Source organism: Pistacia vera, unplaced genomic scaffold, assembly GCF_008641045.1.
Source record: "Pistacia vera cultivar Batoury unplaced genomic scaffold, PisVer_v2 Contig524, whole genome shotgun sequence".
NCBI classification, from domain to species: domain Eukaryota; kingdom Viridiplantae; phylum Streptophyta; class Magnoliopsida; order Sapindales; family Anacardiaceae; genus Pistacia; species Pistacia vera.
In genome coordinates this window covers 56787-72894 of record NW_022196362.1, presented here as the reverse complement: position 1 = coordinate 72894, position 16108 = coordinate 56787, and the positions used below count along the sequence as shown (strand labels likewise).

The 16108-nt window shown below is 36.1% G+C and overlaps 2 protein-coding genes and 2 pseudogenes across 3 annotated transcripts; 3 read left to right on the top strand and 1 right to left on the bottom strand.

Annotated features, from left to right (window-relative positions):
• Positions 1-1090: 1090 nt before the first annotated feature.
• Positions 1091-2336, bottom strand: LOC116106829 (annotated as a pseudogene).
• A 1291-nt stretch (positions 2337-3627) lies between these two features.
• On the top strand, positions 3628-4772 carry LOC116106828 (annotated as a pseudogene).
• Positions 4773-7269: 2497 nt separating this feature from the next.
• On the top strand, positions 7270-8719 carry LOC116106922 (thylakoid lumenal 17.9 kDa protein, chloroplastic-like). The gene is made up of 4 exons (XM_031393227.1): positions 7270-7596; positions 7694-7808; positions 7921-7990; positions 8256-8719. Exons 1-4 carry the CDS (start codon positions 7307-7309, stop codon positions 8474-8476), a joined length of 696 nt encoding a protein of 231 aa, XP_031249087.1. The 5' UTR covers positions 7270-7306; the 3' UTR covers positions 8477-8719.
• A 3293-nt stretch (positions 8720-12012) lies between these two features.
• Positions 12013-15953, top strand: LOC116106889 (protein NUCLEAR FUSION DEFECTIVE 4-like). 2 transcript variants are annotated; one of them, XM_031393194.1, is made up of 3 exons: positions 12013-12658; positions 13763-14674; positions 14780-15116. In XM_031393194.1, exons 1-3 carry the CDS (start codon positions 12323-12325, stop codon positions 14981-14983), a joined length of 1452 nt encoding a protein of 483 aa, XP_031249054.1. In that variant the 5' UTR covers positions 12013-12322; the 3' UTR covers positions 14984-15116. The 2 variants fall into 2 exon arrangements, with proteins under 2 accessions (XP_031249054.1, XP_031249053.1); XM_031393193.1 differs by having other exon boundaries at positions 12018-12658; positions 13763-14679; positions 14780-15953.
• Positions 15954-16108: the final 155 nt, after the last annotated feature.

The following is a 16108-nucleotide window of genomic DNA, read 5'->3' as shown; positions in this document are numbered from 1 at the left end:
TTTAAGTAAACAAAATAGCACTCTGATTGCAGACCCATATCCCCTTTAAATTTCTGGGATGTTCACCTTCACCGTAGACTTACATTCATGTTAGTTTGACATGAATAAGATCTTTCAGAATTGTAGCCTCCCCGTAGAGTTTTATATAATGAAACGTACTAAGTAGAAACGACTAAAGACAGGCAACTAGAAGAAAAGAAAAAAAAAAAACAATTTGAGCCACAATATTTTCAAAATTGGTTGTTATGTGGTATCTACTTCTGGTAATGTGAAAATCTAACAGTGTGGGCACCAATATAAATTTAATATGCAGCTGGAACACAGAGCATAAACAATCAGATTTCAGCAATCTATCGGTTGATCATTAGATTCAAAGAGACCCAATTTTTCAAAGTGAGTGCAATGAAGCTGTTTCGACAAGATGATTTAATAGTTACGTCCCACAAAAACAATCACAGAATCATCAATATACTCTGTGGAGTCTACATGATGCAAGTGGAGCACTATTGTCATTTAGGTGATCATAAGCCATAGACACACTGAACATCCCAGATAATATGTTCATGCATGCATCCTTGCATCAAAGGTTAAGGCGTACTACATCTGTAACTTGAGCACATACACCTTAACTTGGTATGCACGTGCCTTCGATCATCTAAATAAAGGAGAGCAACGAAGTGAAAAGAAGACGCAATTGCTTGATTCACAAACTAACTCAAAACTCCTAAATACGAAAAATAATTACAAATCAAATTCATACAATGTACTTCAAAGGTCAATCATTGGGTATTTTCATCACATCATCAACTAAAAAATCACAAGCTTATATGTGCAGTTCATTAATAATGTTAAAGAAATCAAGATATACAAAAGCCTTGACATTCTCTATTTCTCTTTTCGTAGTAAAAATGATTTTACCACGGAAAGCCTAATCATCCATCTCTGACTTTCTTTGACGAACATCTATGGAGAAAATATCTAACTTTCAGATAGAAAATACAATCAAGATGGGCAGTATTTTTGCAGATATCTAGACTAAAACCTCTACTTTCAGGCATCATTGTACAATACAAAAACTTAGTTCAGCATCTTAGACAGAACATGGACTTTGCCATTGTGGATATGTCATTAATAAGATCTCGTAGCTGATCTATGAGAAGCTTAAGGTGGGTGTTCTTGTTGCAAGCTCCTACAAGAAAAGGAAACAACAAAATTTAACATTATTATAACACCTATTATAAGCAATAGTTCAAATCACCCACTCCAAGAACCCTGCTCAGCACAACTGATATTGTTTGTTTAACACCATTCCAGAAAATGGAAAGTGAAAAGACCATAAAATTCTACACCATCAATAAAAGCCACTAAAAGAATACCTTTCTTAGGATAGAGGCTTGCTCTTCCACTTTTCAATTTCAACTTCATCACCTGGGGACACTGAACCGCTGGCAGTTGAACCCATTTCAAATGCTTTTGCCTATATGTAAACCGAATCACCTATAAATTAATCAACTATTACAATTTGCTCAATATTGATCTCAATCAAGTATACTACAGCTCTAACACGCACTAATATCATCTCAGTTACTAATCCTAATAAATTGCAGTGTACCATCCAGAAATTTGTATATGTAAATTATCTTAATAACATTGATGAATCTTTTTTACACTATATAACCATTTCAATATAAACAACGTTTGAAGTAATTAAATTTCAAATAGTGAAATAAAAATTAAAATAATGACAAATTTCTGCTCAAACACCAAACTTATAGGAATAATAAATATGAGTCATTGGGTTTGAGAAATTGACCTTTGAGAATTAGGAATGGCAGAAAGCACGGATCGAAGTGCGGCCACTGAGGTTTTATACCGATGGCAGCCTCGTCAAGCGCACCATTACCACTGCCAACAACGCCGCCCATGTCCATGTGTGATTAGAATCAATGTAGCATCGCCATTTACGACACCGTTTGCCGTGTTGGTGGTTGACCATAAGGTGGGGTTGCAGAGCCGTCGTTCATAGAGCGAGGATCTGGAAAGCTGCTTCTATGGTTTCTTCTAGATGCTCTGACCTTCTTCGCAAGTTCCTGTGTTTTTTTTCGAGTTTGATACCACGCTGTTTTCTTCCATTTTTTGGTTTTCTGGGAAAATCTATATCTTTCTGAGCTACCCTAGGTTGGCAATTGAAATATTTACCTGATTGGAGCCAAAAAGCAAATTGACCAAAAGCAAATTGAAAAAGAAAAAAAATTCAAAAACGTCGACAGCAGGGTTCGAACCTGCGCGGGCGAAGCCCAACAGATTTCAGTCTGTCTCCTTAACCACTCGGACATATCGACATTGGTGCTACTTTTGCTTATTGTAAAATACAAATCCAATAACATTCACACTGATCTCTTCCAAAAATTAATTTCATATTCCTATCTAGGCTGTGCAAAACCGGGTACCCACTCCGATTTTGACCAAAACCGGGTACCCAAATATTCGGTACCTGCAAAAATATACCCGCTAATCCAACCGGTTTTACGGGTACTCGAAAATTCGGGCCACAAACCAGTATCTGATTTTCTTACCCGAATATTCCAGTTGTCGTAACTCCTAACCAGCAGTTCTTCTCAAATTCATTGACTTCTTTAACCACATCCCCTCTCAAATTCTCAACTCTCTTTCTTTTTCTATTAGCTCTATTCTCCTTTAATCCCTTCAGTCAACCGATCCACAAACCCTAAAAAAAAACTTGCTCAACTACTCAAGAACTTGCTCAGCTACTTAGGCAACATCATTTTCAGTTCTGCAGTTTTAATTGCAACTTCAGCTAATCAAACTGGAAACAACTCATTTTCAGTTCTGCAGTTTTAGTTGCAACTGCAGCCAATCAATACTGGCAACAACTCATGTTTAGTTTCTACAGTTTGAGTGCGACTGTGTGCAGTCCTGCAGGACTTGAGTACTAGAAAAGACGAACTGACGAAGATGGAAGACTGAGATTGGAAGTTTATAGCAGTGGAGAGTGGGGTTTTAGTTTTAGGGCATTTGAAATTTTCAGATTTGGGCTTTTGGGTTTTGTCTGACATTTTTTTTTTTTTTTTAAACTGGGTACCCGGTTTCCTAAAATTAAATAACCTACCCAAATGAAAATTCGGGTATCTTATAAAGCTACCCGAAACTGATCCAAGTTTTCGGGTACCCGAAAATCCGAGTTCGGCTCGATTCGGTTATCGGTTTTTTTTACACAGCCCTATTCCTATCAATAAAAATAAATGAATCAACATTGATCCAATTTTAAGAATAGTATTATTGAGTTAAATATGAGCATTGAAATCCAATCAATTTGATGTGATAATTTCATACAATTTTAATTCATTTAGTAGCTTATAGATATTGAGAAAATCCAAAATTAACTTATCATTTTTTGTTTGATTCTTACTTATTTTCAATATAACTTTAACTTCCAATTCAATCAATCGATTAAACTTGTTATGATTTGGAATTGGGATCTCTATAATATCTTCTTTGATACGATATTTCGATCTCCAAGAAGAAACAAAACGAGGCGTTTGGATTCCTTCGTTAGAGAGTTAGTACAACAAGTAGAGAAGGTGAGAGATAACGAAATTAACAAACATGAGTTTGATTGGTCTCTTTCCCTCCACTGGATCCCTCACTCATCAGATCTTCAAGAACCGCCATTACCACACCCTCCCCTTCACCATCAAATCCCTCCATTCTTCCACAAATCCCAATACAAAGCCAATTCTTTTCTCCAACTTACTTTCTTTAGCACTCACTGTAACCTTGACTTCTCCATTACCTTCGTCAGCCATCCCTTCTATCAACTCTCTCAGTCTCCTCTTCTCCCTACTACCACCCCATTTTCTCATCCAAGAACTTGCAAGTAGATTAGAAGATGGGTATGATTATTAACATTCCTTATGTTTTCTCTGAGTTTATTAACAGTTCATGATAGCTTTATTTATGCAGTCAATTAATGGTCTCTTCTTGCAGGAAAATTAGGCCTTGTCCATCAACAAATCCAGGTTGTGTGTCAACAAACCCAAATCGTCGTCATTTGCCTTTCCATGGAGGATTCCCGAGAATTCCAAAGGGAACGCAGTTCAGGTTTAAAGGGCATATGCCTATTAGTATATATACTGTCCATCGAATTTAATTTATTTGTTAATTCATTTTTGCAGATTGAATTAACAGGTTTGTTTTCTGCTTTTCTTACAGGAATTGCAGGAAGCTATCTTGAAAACAGAAAAATGCCAAAATTCAAGTTGTTGAAGATACCCCTTATGGTAATTTTCTTGAATTAAACCAAAAAATTGTAATGCACTTGCACAGATTTGTTGCAAATTAATTGTAAGTCCTCTGATTAGTGTGTATCATAATCAAACCAAAAGCTTAAGTGAAGGAAGATAATAGGAACAAAAACTACATTAAGGCTTTTTATTCCTCTATATATGTGTATTAATTTTGAGAAAGCTAGTGTGCATTGTTTAATCATCTAACTTTTTACTTTCCCCTAAGACACTACTATAATGGAAGAAATCCAGGTCAATATTTGCAGGCTGAAGTTGATGAGGGTTTGGGCGGGATGTGCTAGAGTTTTTGGTAAAAAGAGATGTGTGTGCTTAGTTCTTTGCCACAAAGTAACCTATGTATATCCCTTCACAACAGCTTTAGGGGACTCAAAGGGACAGGAGAAAGATGCGAAAATTTCGGATGAGTTGGGCTGGTATGCTCCAATTTTCAGTTCCATGGATTAGACTTCTCTCATATCTCAGGTACAAAGAATCATGGCTTAAGCCTTTTTCGTGTATAGGATTATGTTAATCCATGTTTACCATCAGATTCACAGTTTGATATTACTAATTTTACTGTCTAATACTCAGCAACCTGATATATACCGAGAAAGGCAGATTTTACAATTATGAATTCTTCTAATTCAACTTTGTGATAATCATGCTAAAACCATTTCTGGATTCTGCAAAGTCTATTCATGGACAACGCTTCACTATGTGGTTTCATTCCTCTGTCTGGACTGCTAAGTTAATTGATTTTAATTTAAAATTGATCCAAATGGTTAATATAGACAATCCAGTTGTAGCATATTGCCATATCTTGTTGAACGCGATATTGCCAAGCTAACCCAAATTTACGAACATTATATTTTATGGAAGTTTATTTAACTTTTCTTATATATAGCGTTATTAATATCAGCTTCTAATTATGTTTCATCAGACAGATTTGACATAAATTTAAGTTATTTTTGGGCGGGCCAAACCTATCCAAGGTTTACCTTAATAATAAATTGGTACCCAAAAGATTTAGAAACAATAAACTGGTACTTCTCGTTATGTGCTGTTAGTGATTTTCATTTACTATTAGTGAAAAGATTAGAATGCCCTTGAAAGTTTGATATTTTTGTTTTTTATAAATTTAAAATTTTTAGAAAACCCCTTAAGTTTGCTAATTTAACTAAACACCCCAATATATAGAAATTTTGTAAATTGATAAAAACTCCCCTACCACCTGCAGTGCCAGATTCCGGCTACCACCGTCGGAATCTAGCCGGGAAATTGCGTTACGACATAGATCGGTCGGATCTGTGTCGTACCGCGTCGATATGGCATTTTCCGACCAGATCCACCATGGATCTGGCCTGAAAAGGCCAGATTTATTGTTAGATTTGGCCGCCGACAGTCGCCAAACTCCATCTTTGGCCGCGACGGCCAAAGATGTGGCCGTCGTTGACTGTTGGCCATCGTTGCCAGACAACTACGACCAGATCTAGTCTTTTTCGGCCAGATCCACTGTGGATCTAGCCGGAAAAGACCATATCGGTGAATTACCGGCCATTTATGGGTGGTGTAGACCGTTGTGACAGATTTCGGCTACCACCAGCGGTGGTTGCCAGAATCTGGCAAGTATGGGTGGGTGGGGGTATTTTTGTTAATTTTTAAACTTTTTTGAGGGTATTTGAAATTAATAAACTTAAAGGGTCTAAAAGTAATTTAAAAAATAGACTAATATTTTTCAAATAAAGTTTGGTGATTGTACATGAAATTATTGTATTGTCTTTTTAACAAATGAAAATCTCTAACAGCATATGATGGAAGGTACTAATTTATCATTTTTAAACTTTTTAGATACCAATTTATCGTTATAATAAACTTTGGATACGTGGAAGTCGTTCGGCCTTTTTGGGCGTAAAGGGATTGAGATGAACATTAGAATGCCACTTGGTCTTCGTTGGACGGTCTCCAACCCTNTAGGCAAAAGTTACTTTGGGGGCCTTCTAATAATATAAACATATATTAAAAAAATTATTTCAAATTTAATTTTCTTGCCTTTTGAGATGCAAAATCATTAGAATAGGTGGAGAGCAGATGCTGGAGAAGCGATGGGTGGTGAAATTGGTGATTTCTAATGTTAGGATTGACCGGAAAAGACTTGAGAAGTCACGGCCCAAAAGGTATCGGTGGTCAGCGATTAGTAGAATAAACAAAATAGGTATGATAGGGGTTTTGGGGTTTTGGTGAGAAGGCAGAGGGGAGGAAGATGGTGGTGTTGGGGAAGGCCAACGATGCCAAGTACACGTTGAAAAGGCCGGAAATGGCTGTCGCACGCAGTGGAGCTAGGTTGCGAGATTCATTAAAAAAGGCCAAATTGAGGGCTATCAAGGTTGGAAAAACACTTGGAAAACAATAAAGTGATGGTTCCGATCTATTTTGGTGAAAAATTCGACCGAAATTAGCTCCAAATGGTCGACAGTGGAAGAGGGGTGGAGATGATTTATGTGAATGTTAAATTTTGGGATTGAATTGGGGATGAGTAATTTGAGACAAGTAAATGACTATTTTAGCCTTTCATTGTTAAAAGAAATTTAATGTGTTAATTTAAGGGTGTAAATTAAAATATATGAAACTAAAGGTACAAACTTATAATGTCGTCAAACTTTGGGTGGGAATATAATATATGTAAAAAGTTAATAATAAATTTAGGCCTTTTTTGTTTTGTTTTTTTTTTTAAGCCCTTGGCTTAGATAAGAAATTATATACTTTTCTTTATTTTTATAATATATTAAAAAAATTTATAAAAAATTTAACCCTTTTCGGCCTTATTTTTTTGGGGGCCCTAGGCAGGTGCCTCACCTGCCTAGCCCTTGAGCCGGCCCTGGATACGATATTTCGATTCTCCAAGAAGAAAATAAAAGAAAACAAAACGAGGCGTTTGGATTCCTTCATTAGAGAGTTGGTAACAAGTAGAGAAAGGTGAAGAGATAACGAAATTAACAAACATGAGTTTGATTGGTCATCTTTTCCCTCCACTGGATCCCTCACTCATCAGATCTTCAAGAACCGCCATTACCACACCCTCCCTTCACCATCAAATCCCTCCAATTTCTTCACAAAATCCCAATACAAAGCCAATTCTTTTATCCAATTTACTTTCTTTAGCACTCACTGTAACCTTGACTTCTCCATTACCTTCGTCAGCCATCCCTTCTATCAACTCTCAGTCTCCTCTTCTCCCTACTACCACCCCATTTTCTCAGTCCAAGAACTTGCAAGTAGGATTAGAAGATGGGTATGATTATTAACATTCACATTATGTTTTCTCTGAGTTTAATTAACAGTTCATGATAGCTTTATTTATGCAGTCAATTAATGGTCTCTTCTTGCAGGAAAATTAGGCCTTGTCCATCAACAAATCCAGGTTGTGTGTCAACAAACCCCAAATCGTCGTCATTTGCCTTTCCATGGACGATTCCCGAGAATTCCAAAGGGAACGCAGTTCAGGTTTAAAGGGCATATGCCTATATAGTATATATACGTGTCCATCGAATTTAATTTATTTGTTAATTCAGTTTTGCAGATTGAATTAACAGGTTTGTTTCTGCTTTTCTTACAGGAATTGCAGGAAGCTATCTTGAAAACACAGAAAAATGCCAAAATTCAAGTTGTTGAAGATACCCCTTATGGTAATTTTCTTGAATTAAACCAAAAAATTGTAATGCACTTGCACAGATTGTGTTGCAAATTAATTGTAAGTACTCTGATTAGTGTGTATCATAATCAAACCAAAAGCTTAAATGAAGGAAGATAATAGGAACAAAAACTACATTAAGGCTTTTTATTCCTCTATATATGTGTATTAATTTTGAGAAAGCTAGTGGGTGCATTGTTTAATACATCTAACTTTTTACTTTCCCCATAAGACACTACTGATAATGGGAAGAAATCCAGGTCAATATTTGCAGGCTGAAGTTGATGGAGGGTTTGGGCGGGATGTGCTAGAGTTTTTGGTAAAAAGAGATGTGTGTGCTTATAGGTCAGTTGCCACAAAAGTAACCTATGTATATCCCTTCACAACAGCTTTAGGGGACTCAAAGGGACAGGAAGAAAGAATGCAGAAAATTTCGGATGAGTTGGGCTGGTATGCTCCAAGTTTCAGTTCCATGGATTAGACTTCTCTCATATCTCAGGTACAAAGAGATCATGGGCTTAAGCCTTTTTCTGTATAGGATTATATTAATCCATGTTTAGCCATCAGGTTTCATAGTTGATATTACTAAATTTTACTGTCTAATACTCAGCAACCTGATATAGCCGAGAAAGGCAGGTTTTACAATTATGAATTCTTCTTAATTCAACTTTGTGATATATCATTGCTAAAACCATTTCTGGATTCTGCAAAGTCTATTCATGGACAACGCTTCACTATGTGGTTTCATTCCTCTGTCTGACTGCTAAGTTAATTGATTTTAATTTAAAATTGATCCAAATGGTTAATATAAGCAATCCAGTTGTAGCATATTGCCATATCTTGTTGAACAGCGATATTGCCAAGCTAACCCAAATTTACGAACATTATATTTTATGGAAGTTGGTTCTACTACTCTGTAAGCAGGTCCTGGTAGGCCATGTTGTTGGAGGAAATGAATCTGACTTCTCTTAAATAAAGTAAAAGATACAAGGGCTGAGCTTTCAAAGCATTGTGATCATTTGGTAATGATATTTGTTGTTGTTATAGCATACACTTATGCAGAAGAATAATTGTGACAATGTATGTTAATGGTCCTGGGATTCCTGTTATGGCACAAAAAAACTGAACTGAAAATGTTTAGATTATCAATCAGTAATGATGAAAATATGAGTGTACTTGCAGATTTGTGATTTGTAGAAAGCTGAATGCGATTGTGACGTTGAAATTTATGGGTTTTCTGGTATATCAGGGGTCCTTTGGTGGATGAGTTATGAGCATTTTGTTAGTCATGGTTCTATATTATGAGTATATTTGTTATATAAAGAATTCATAATGTTATTTTAGTGTTGTCTTGTGAGTGGCTGAAAGAGAGGCCTGATAAATTACTTGACGTGTGGAGAAACTTGAAAAATATAAGCATCATATTATCGATCTTCAACTAGTAATTACTATCAAGGTGGAACTCATAATTCTGGAGTTACTTAATTCTTTTTGAAATCAAATTAAATTTCCATTTTTAATTTGCTTTGTTCTGCAATTGGGTTTCATTCTTCAACTTTGAAACTTATAAACTTATCATATTACCATCAAAAGTCTAGACATATGTTTGATATAGAAATATGTGTTATTTTTCCATCTGCCACTATTGCTGAGAGTGAATTAATTTACTCTTGTGGCTGTGTGGTAACCTTTGGTTACCATAATCCAAGGGTTGTCAAAGTGGGTTACATCTGTAATTGCTGAAGTCTGCTTTTAAGAAAACGTGTACAAATAATATTAATAATAAGAGAACCACAAGTGCAGAACATCTAACGCAGAAAACGAATATACTTTTTGGTTGGTCCCAGAGGACCCTGATTTCTGATATGCATAAGCCTGTTCTTTTCAAAGTTTGCAACTCACATTTGGATTCTTAATTATTAATGTATTTATTGGGCATTGCTATCAGATGGATATGGATGATTTTACCTTAACCCATTTAAAAACTATTGAATTTATTAGTCTACCCATTTGGGTCTGCCGATAGAGACCTTTATTTTTATTTTTGCATTTGGATCCTTATTATAGGAGATATTATATTAACGAAAAAAAAATCACTTTGAAGATTATTAAAAATGTTTAGAAAATGTGTTTAATTGATTCAAATAAATTAGTAAAAAATATGTTTGGTTGAGATGATAAATTGGTAGGTATGTTATATAACTTATATAGATTACTAAATTTTCATCTTTTTTATATATTAATATAATAGTATTTTTTATTATTATTTTTTGAATCATTTTTTAACCCCTTACATTTGAAATTTTGCTAAAACACCTCAACCATATAAAACTTTAATTTGTAACAAAATCATCCTTACCTACCCCAAGCCACTGTCGGTAGCCAACCACCACCGCCAGCAGCCGACGAAATGGTGCATGACTAGTCGTATATGGCCGGTTGTGCGTTAACAAAGCCGAAAATGGCCATAGATAACAAATCCATGGTTGAAAAACGGCCAAATCTATGGCCATTTTACGACCAAAGATGTGGCCATGAAATGGCCACAAACCTGGCTGTGAAAAGGCTAGGCCAGATCTGCAGTAGTTTCACGGCCACATCTTTGGTTGTGAAACGACCATAGATCTAGCTGTTTCTAACTGTTTTTGGCCATGGATCAGAATCCTTACCGACGCACGATTGGCCAGATCCCGTCGGTCGTGCACCATTACAACGATTGACGTCGACAGCTGGCGGTGATGAGTCACGACCAGTAGTGGTCTTGGGTGGCTGGGGGTATTTTGTTAACTTTTAAACTTTTTTATGATTGGGGTGTTTTAGTTAATTTCTCAAATGTAGGGGGGTTGGATAATTGTTATTTGGTTGACATTTGAGTGTCCGAAATGCTTTTTAATTAAAGGTAAAATAGGTAGAAAAATCAGATTACTCTAATAATGTTTTAATCCCCGGGGTGGGAGAGGGTACCAGATTACCCCTTACATTACCAACAGTAAACACTATTTACAATAAAAGATTCTCGTAATATTTTATTACTTATAACCAAACACTAGAATCTTACAAAATAAATGAAGATTATCCATGTTATCTTATATACCCCCATCCAAATGCCCCCTATAAGGATTACCAAAAAAAACAAAACAAATATAATATCGTAAAAGAAATGTTACTATCAGACTACCACCACGAAATATGAAGAATCCAGAAATTTTTAATTGCCAAATATCTGTTATTTTTTAATTGAATTATCGTCTCAAGCAAGCAACAGAAAGACCAACAAGCTAAAGGTTTGTGTAGTACCTTAGAGAGATCTGATGCATGCATTACTATTATAATTCAAAAAACGAATAGAAAAACAGAAAGATAGACACATTATCTATGGCCAGTTTTTTAAATATCCACTGGACAGCACGTTAAACAATTTTCCATTATTAATTTACTGATAAGAAGCTATTATCAACTACTCTTCAAACATTTTAATGGGGATATTACAAAATGTTAATCTTTTTTATTTTTCCTTCTTCTTGTCTTGCGTTAGAGAGAAGGTGTTCCGGAAAACTCTGGTATACTTTTGTCCAACTCATACATCAATATGCTATTTCAGTGAAGTGTTATTGAAATAACCATATTAAAATTGGTATACATTATACTCGGAATGTATAATGTTTTTCTCCTAATACTGGTATTAAAACAAGAGTTGAAATGTAATATTAAGTTAATTTTAGAATTCATAGATTAATCGAAGTGTGAATAAATTGTTTAGGAATTTAAAAAAAAAAAAAAAAAGAAAGGTAATATTAAGCATGTGATTCGTAAAACATAACCAGAGTACCTGACGTGTACTGCAATGAGCCAATGAGTGACAGCTACATATCAGCGAGTTAGTGATTCGGTGAGCTTTCTATTAATTTATTCTTTATTAACAGATTAAGAATATTATAAATTTATTTTTAATCTAATATTATAAAATCAACCATTAACATTTGCCTTTGCCATTTCTATTTGTTAGCTGCCATAATTAAAAAGAGAAATTTTTTTGTCCCCATGACCATGACTGAATATCATTATTGCAGTTACAACGACCGTCTGTCGACGATGAGTCCATGACTGTTTTATCGAGCGGTGGTCCAATAGCCCACGTTTTGCTATCATTCTTATATAAGATTGAAAGAAAAGAAATTCAAAGCAAAGACAAGTCAATTATATAGGTTATCTTTTAACTTCGAACTCAGCTTACGTAGACTTGTATTAATCCTCATCAAGATCTAAAAGACTTGCTGAAGAGAAAGAGATACACTTGTTTAACTTGGTTTTGGACAAGTGATTCAATATGTTACGTTTACCAGAGAAACTGAAGACGTTTGCTAACAACAGATGGCTCGTGTTTGTGTGTGCAATGTGGGTTCAGTCCTGTGCAGGAGTTGGTTACCTGTTTGGGAGCATATCACCTGTGATAAAAAGTGCTATGGGTTACAACCAGAGACAGGTTGCTCTTTTGGGTGTGGCCAAGGATCTGGGAGACAGTATTGGGTTCGTAGCGGGGAGTTTGGTTGAGATTTTGCCGGTTTGGTCGCTTATGCTCATCGGGGTGGTGCAGAACTTTGTTGGATATGGCTTAGTTTGGCTTATTGTCACCGATAGATTGCCTGCTTTGCCTCTTTGGGTGGTGAGTAGCATTTTTTTTTCTTCTTGCTTTCAAGTTTGGTTCAGTGGTGCTCTGTTTCAGAGATTGCTCTGTTCTGCTTGTTTAGTCATTTATGGAAAGATCGATTTCTATATATTGCCTAGTGAGAGAAGTTTGACTTCTTTTGGGAACCAAGTTAAGTTTGATCTCTTACGAGTTCTCAGAAGAATTTGATTTCTATATTGAAATTTGAGAAAACATAGCTTTCTCTTGGTTTACAGATATTAATTAATTCGCCTCTTTCATTAACACTAACTATGATTATGATCTAGTAGCTCGCAGAAAACTTGGTATGTCTGCCTTTTTGATGGTTTCTTGATTGACTTTGCCACGACAGACCGAAATTAAAAATCAGTGGAAAATGTCAAACCAGAGAAGACTGGTGTTTCTTTTTCTCCACAGAAATTAATCATCACGCTGGTTGATCCTGATATAATTCAGATCAAAGTCGTGCGACCTAACTTCTTCTCTTCTGAATTTCTATGGGGTGTGGATGATTTTTCAAAGTGCCAATGATTAATTAACCAGTAATTTGCTATTTGAGTTGTATTTCTCCATCAAATTTCTCTTTCCTATTAAAATTATTTAACTTCCTTTTTCTAGTACTTCAATGTCTTTCCTTCGATCTCAATAAAATGGTTGTTATAACTGTATCCCAAGTAAGTCTTTACTTATGTTCGCATTAGTAAAGAATTTTTTCTGGGAAATTACCTTTTACTGCTTTCCTCTGAAGAGACTTGAAAAGAATTTGCACAATAATGTGTATGATGAGAGAAGCGCTTGGGCTCTGTATGATTTACTTACCTTGCATTGATCAGTGGCCAGCATCAAAGTGGTACCTTATTAAAGATTTATGTTTGATTGAAAAATAGCCTTTTGATTATTGATGACAGATATGTCCTGGGTGTCTCTGTGAGAACTGAGAAGAACAAGTACATGACCAGAAAATGCCCTTAGATCATAGTCTAATTTATTTGGTTTGTTATTAGAGAATGAAAAAATTATTTGGTTTGTTATTAAAGTAGGTTAGTAGTTTTCTTCAATTATTACAAGCAAGTAAACGTTTTGAGGGTTTTTCTTCTACAGCTATGCCTTGCTATATTTGTTGGAACCAATGGGGAGACTTACTTCAACACAGCTGCACTGGTTTCATGCGTTCAGAACTTCCCAAAACACCGTGGTCCTATTGTGGGGATACTGAAAGGATTTGCTGGGTTAAGTGGTGCTATTTTGACTCAAATTTATCTCATGATCAATGCTCCTAGTGAAGCAGCACTGATTTTCGTGGTTGCAGTTGGACCATCAATGGTTGTAATTGCTCTCATGTTCATTGTTAGACCAGTCGGGGGTCACAAACAAATCAGACCATCTGATAACTCAAGCTTCCTGTTTACATACTCTGTTTGCCTCGTTCTGGCAGCTTATTTGTTGGGCGTCTTGGTGCTTGAGGATGTAGTTGATTTGAGTCAAACTGTGGTCACACTAATTGCGGTGATCCTGATCATAATCATATTGCTTCCGATAATAATTCCTGTTCTATTGGTTTTCTTCTCAGAACGGAGACCTTCCGTAGAGGAGAGCCTTCTCTCTGGACCAAGTAATTCTGAGCAGGATGGTGAGGAGGTCATTCTAAGTGAGGTTGAAGATGAGAAACCTCCAGAAGTTGACTCACTTCCGGCGTCACAGAGACAAAAACGAATTGCTCAGTTGCAAGCTAAACTGTTCCAAGCAGCAGCAGTAGGAGGAGTGAGGGTCAAGGGGAGAAAAGGCCCACGCAGAGGAGAGGATTTCACTTTATTTCAGGCAATGATGAAAGCAGATTTTTTGCTTCTGTTCTTCTCCCTCGTTCTAGCTGCTGGATCTGGTTTGACAATTATTGATAATCTGGGTCAGATTTGTGAATCTCTTGGCTATACTGATACAAATATATATGTGTCCATGATCAGCATTTGGAACTTTCTTGGCCGTGTTGGTGGCGGTTACTTCTCAGAGACAATAGTAAGGTGCAAACTAATTGTTTTTAATTCATAACTTGATCAATTTCACTTAAGCTAATTGGGAATTTTCATTTATCTTTGTTTTGCTTGTTCCTTATTTGTCCAGAAATTTTGCCTACCCAAGACCCGTGGCCATGGCTGTGGTTCAGGTTGTCATGGCTATTGCACTCGTTTACTATGCCATGGGATGGCCTGGTCAAATATATGTTACAACTGTATTGGTAGGACTTGGTTATGGTGCCCACTGGGGAATTGTGCCCGCTGCAGTTTCGGAGCTATTTGGCTTGAAGAGTTTTGGAGCCTTATATAATTTTCTGACACTGGCAAGTCCTGCTGGTTCTCTGGTATTCTCTGGAGTTATTGCTAGTGGAATATATGACTACTTCGCAGAGAAGCAAGCTGGCCTTCTAAAGCAATATACAGGAAAATTGCTTGCAGTTTCTCTTCGTACTGAAGAATCACTTACTTGTGTTGGTACCATATGCTACTCTATCACTTGTGGGATCATGGCAGGGTTATGCATCATTGCAATGGTGTTGAGTTTGATTGTCGTCTATAGGACTAAGAGTGTTTATGCTGAACTCTATGGGAAGTCTCGTAACTGAGTCATAAGGAGAAGTAACATATGATTGTTTTGCATGGTCGATAGATAAGAGCGAAGAATTTATCATATTTGTGGCTAGATTCTTTTATCGGCAAGAAAGCTGGAGCATGCATTCTGCTCAAAATACTACTTGAGGACCAGTAATAAAGCAGGCCTCTGAAGCTCTTTTGTTTCAAATGGTGATAGAATTCATTTCTTGTCAGGGTCATTTCATTTTCTATAGTTTGATTCTTGAAATGCCAATGATTCCTTGCAGACCTGCAGATTATTTTATTCATCTGTAGGCCATAAGCAGGATCATGGTTCCATACTTCCATTGTTTAGTTCCTGGTGTAGCAATTATCATAATCGCATCTACTTCCTACTTAATGATTAGATTTCCCTTCTACGACTTGCTTTAAATGGCTACGAAAAGAAGTATTGAAATTGATTTTGATGAGAGAAATAAACTTGATGGCATGTTCAAGTTCAAGATTTCTTTGTGCTTGGAGTTTTTAACTTACAGATTACTTTAAATCCCTCTTACAACTCTCTCGCACCAAGATAATAGAATGAATTGCTTGAACTTGATGGCATTTTCTCTTCATTTCATTCTATATAGCAGAGTACCCTGGAAAATTTGGGAAGTTATATTGTTAAAAAAGAAGTGACTGATAATTAATGCTATACTGGAAATTGTATCCCATCAGAAAATAGTCCCAACAGTTCTTTGATTTTGGCTGTATAAAGAAGAGTTCTGAAAGATTTTCCAGGCATATTATCTAGTCTGATCCTTGAAAATGCTTTAGTTCCTTGAGAAAAAAGATTATTTGATTGCAGAAAAGCAGTGTT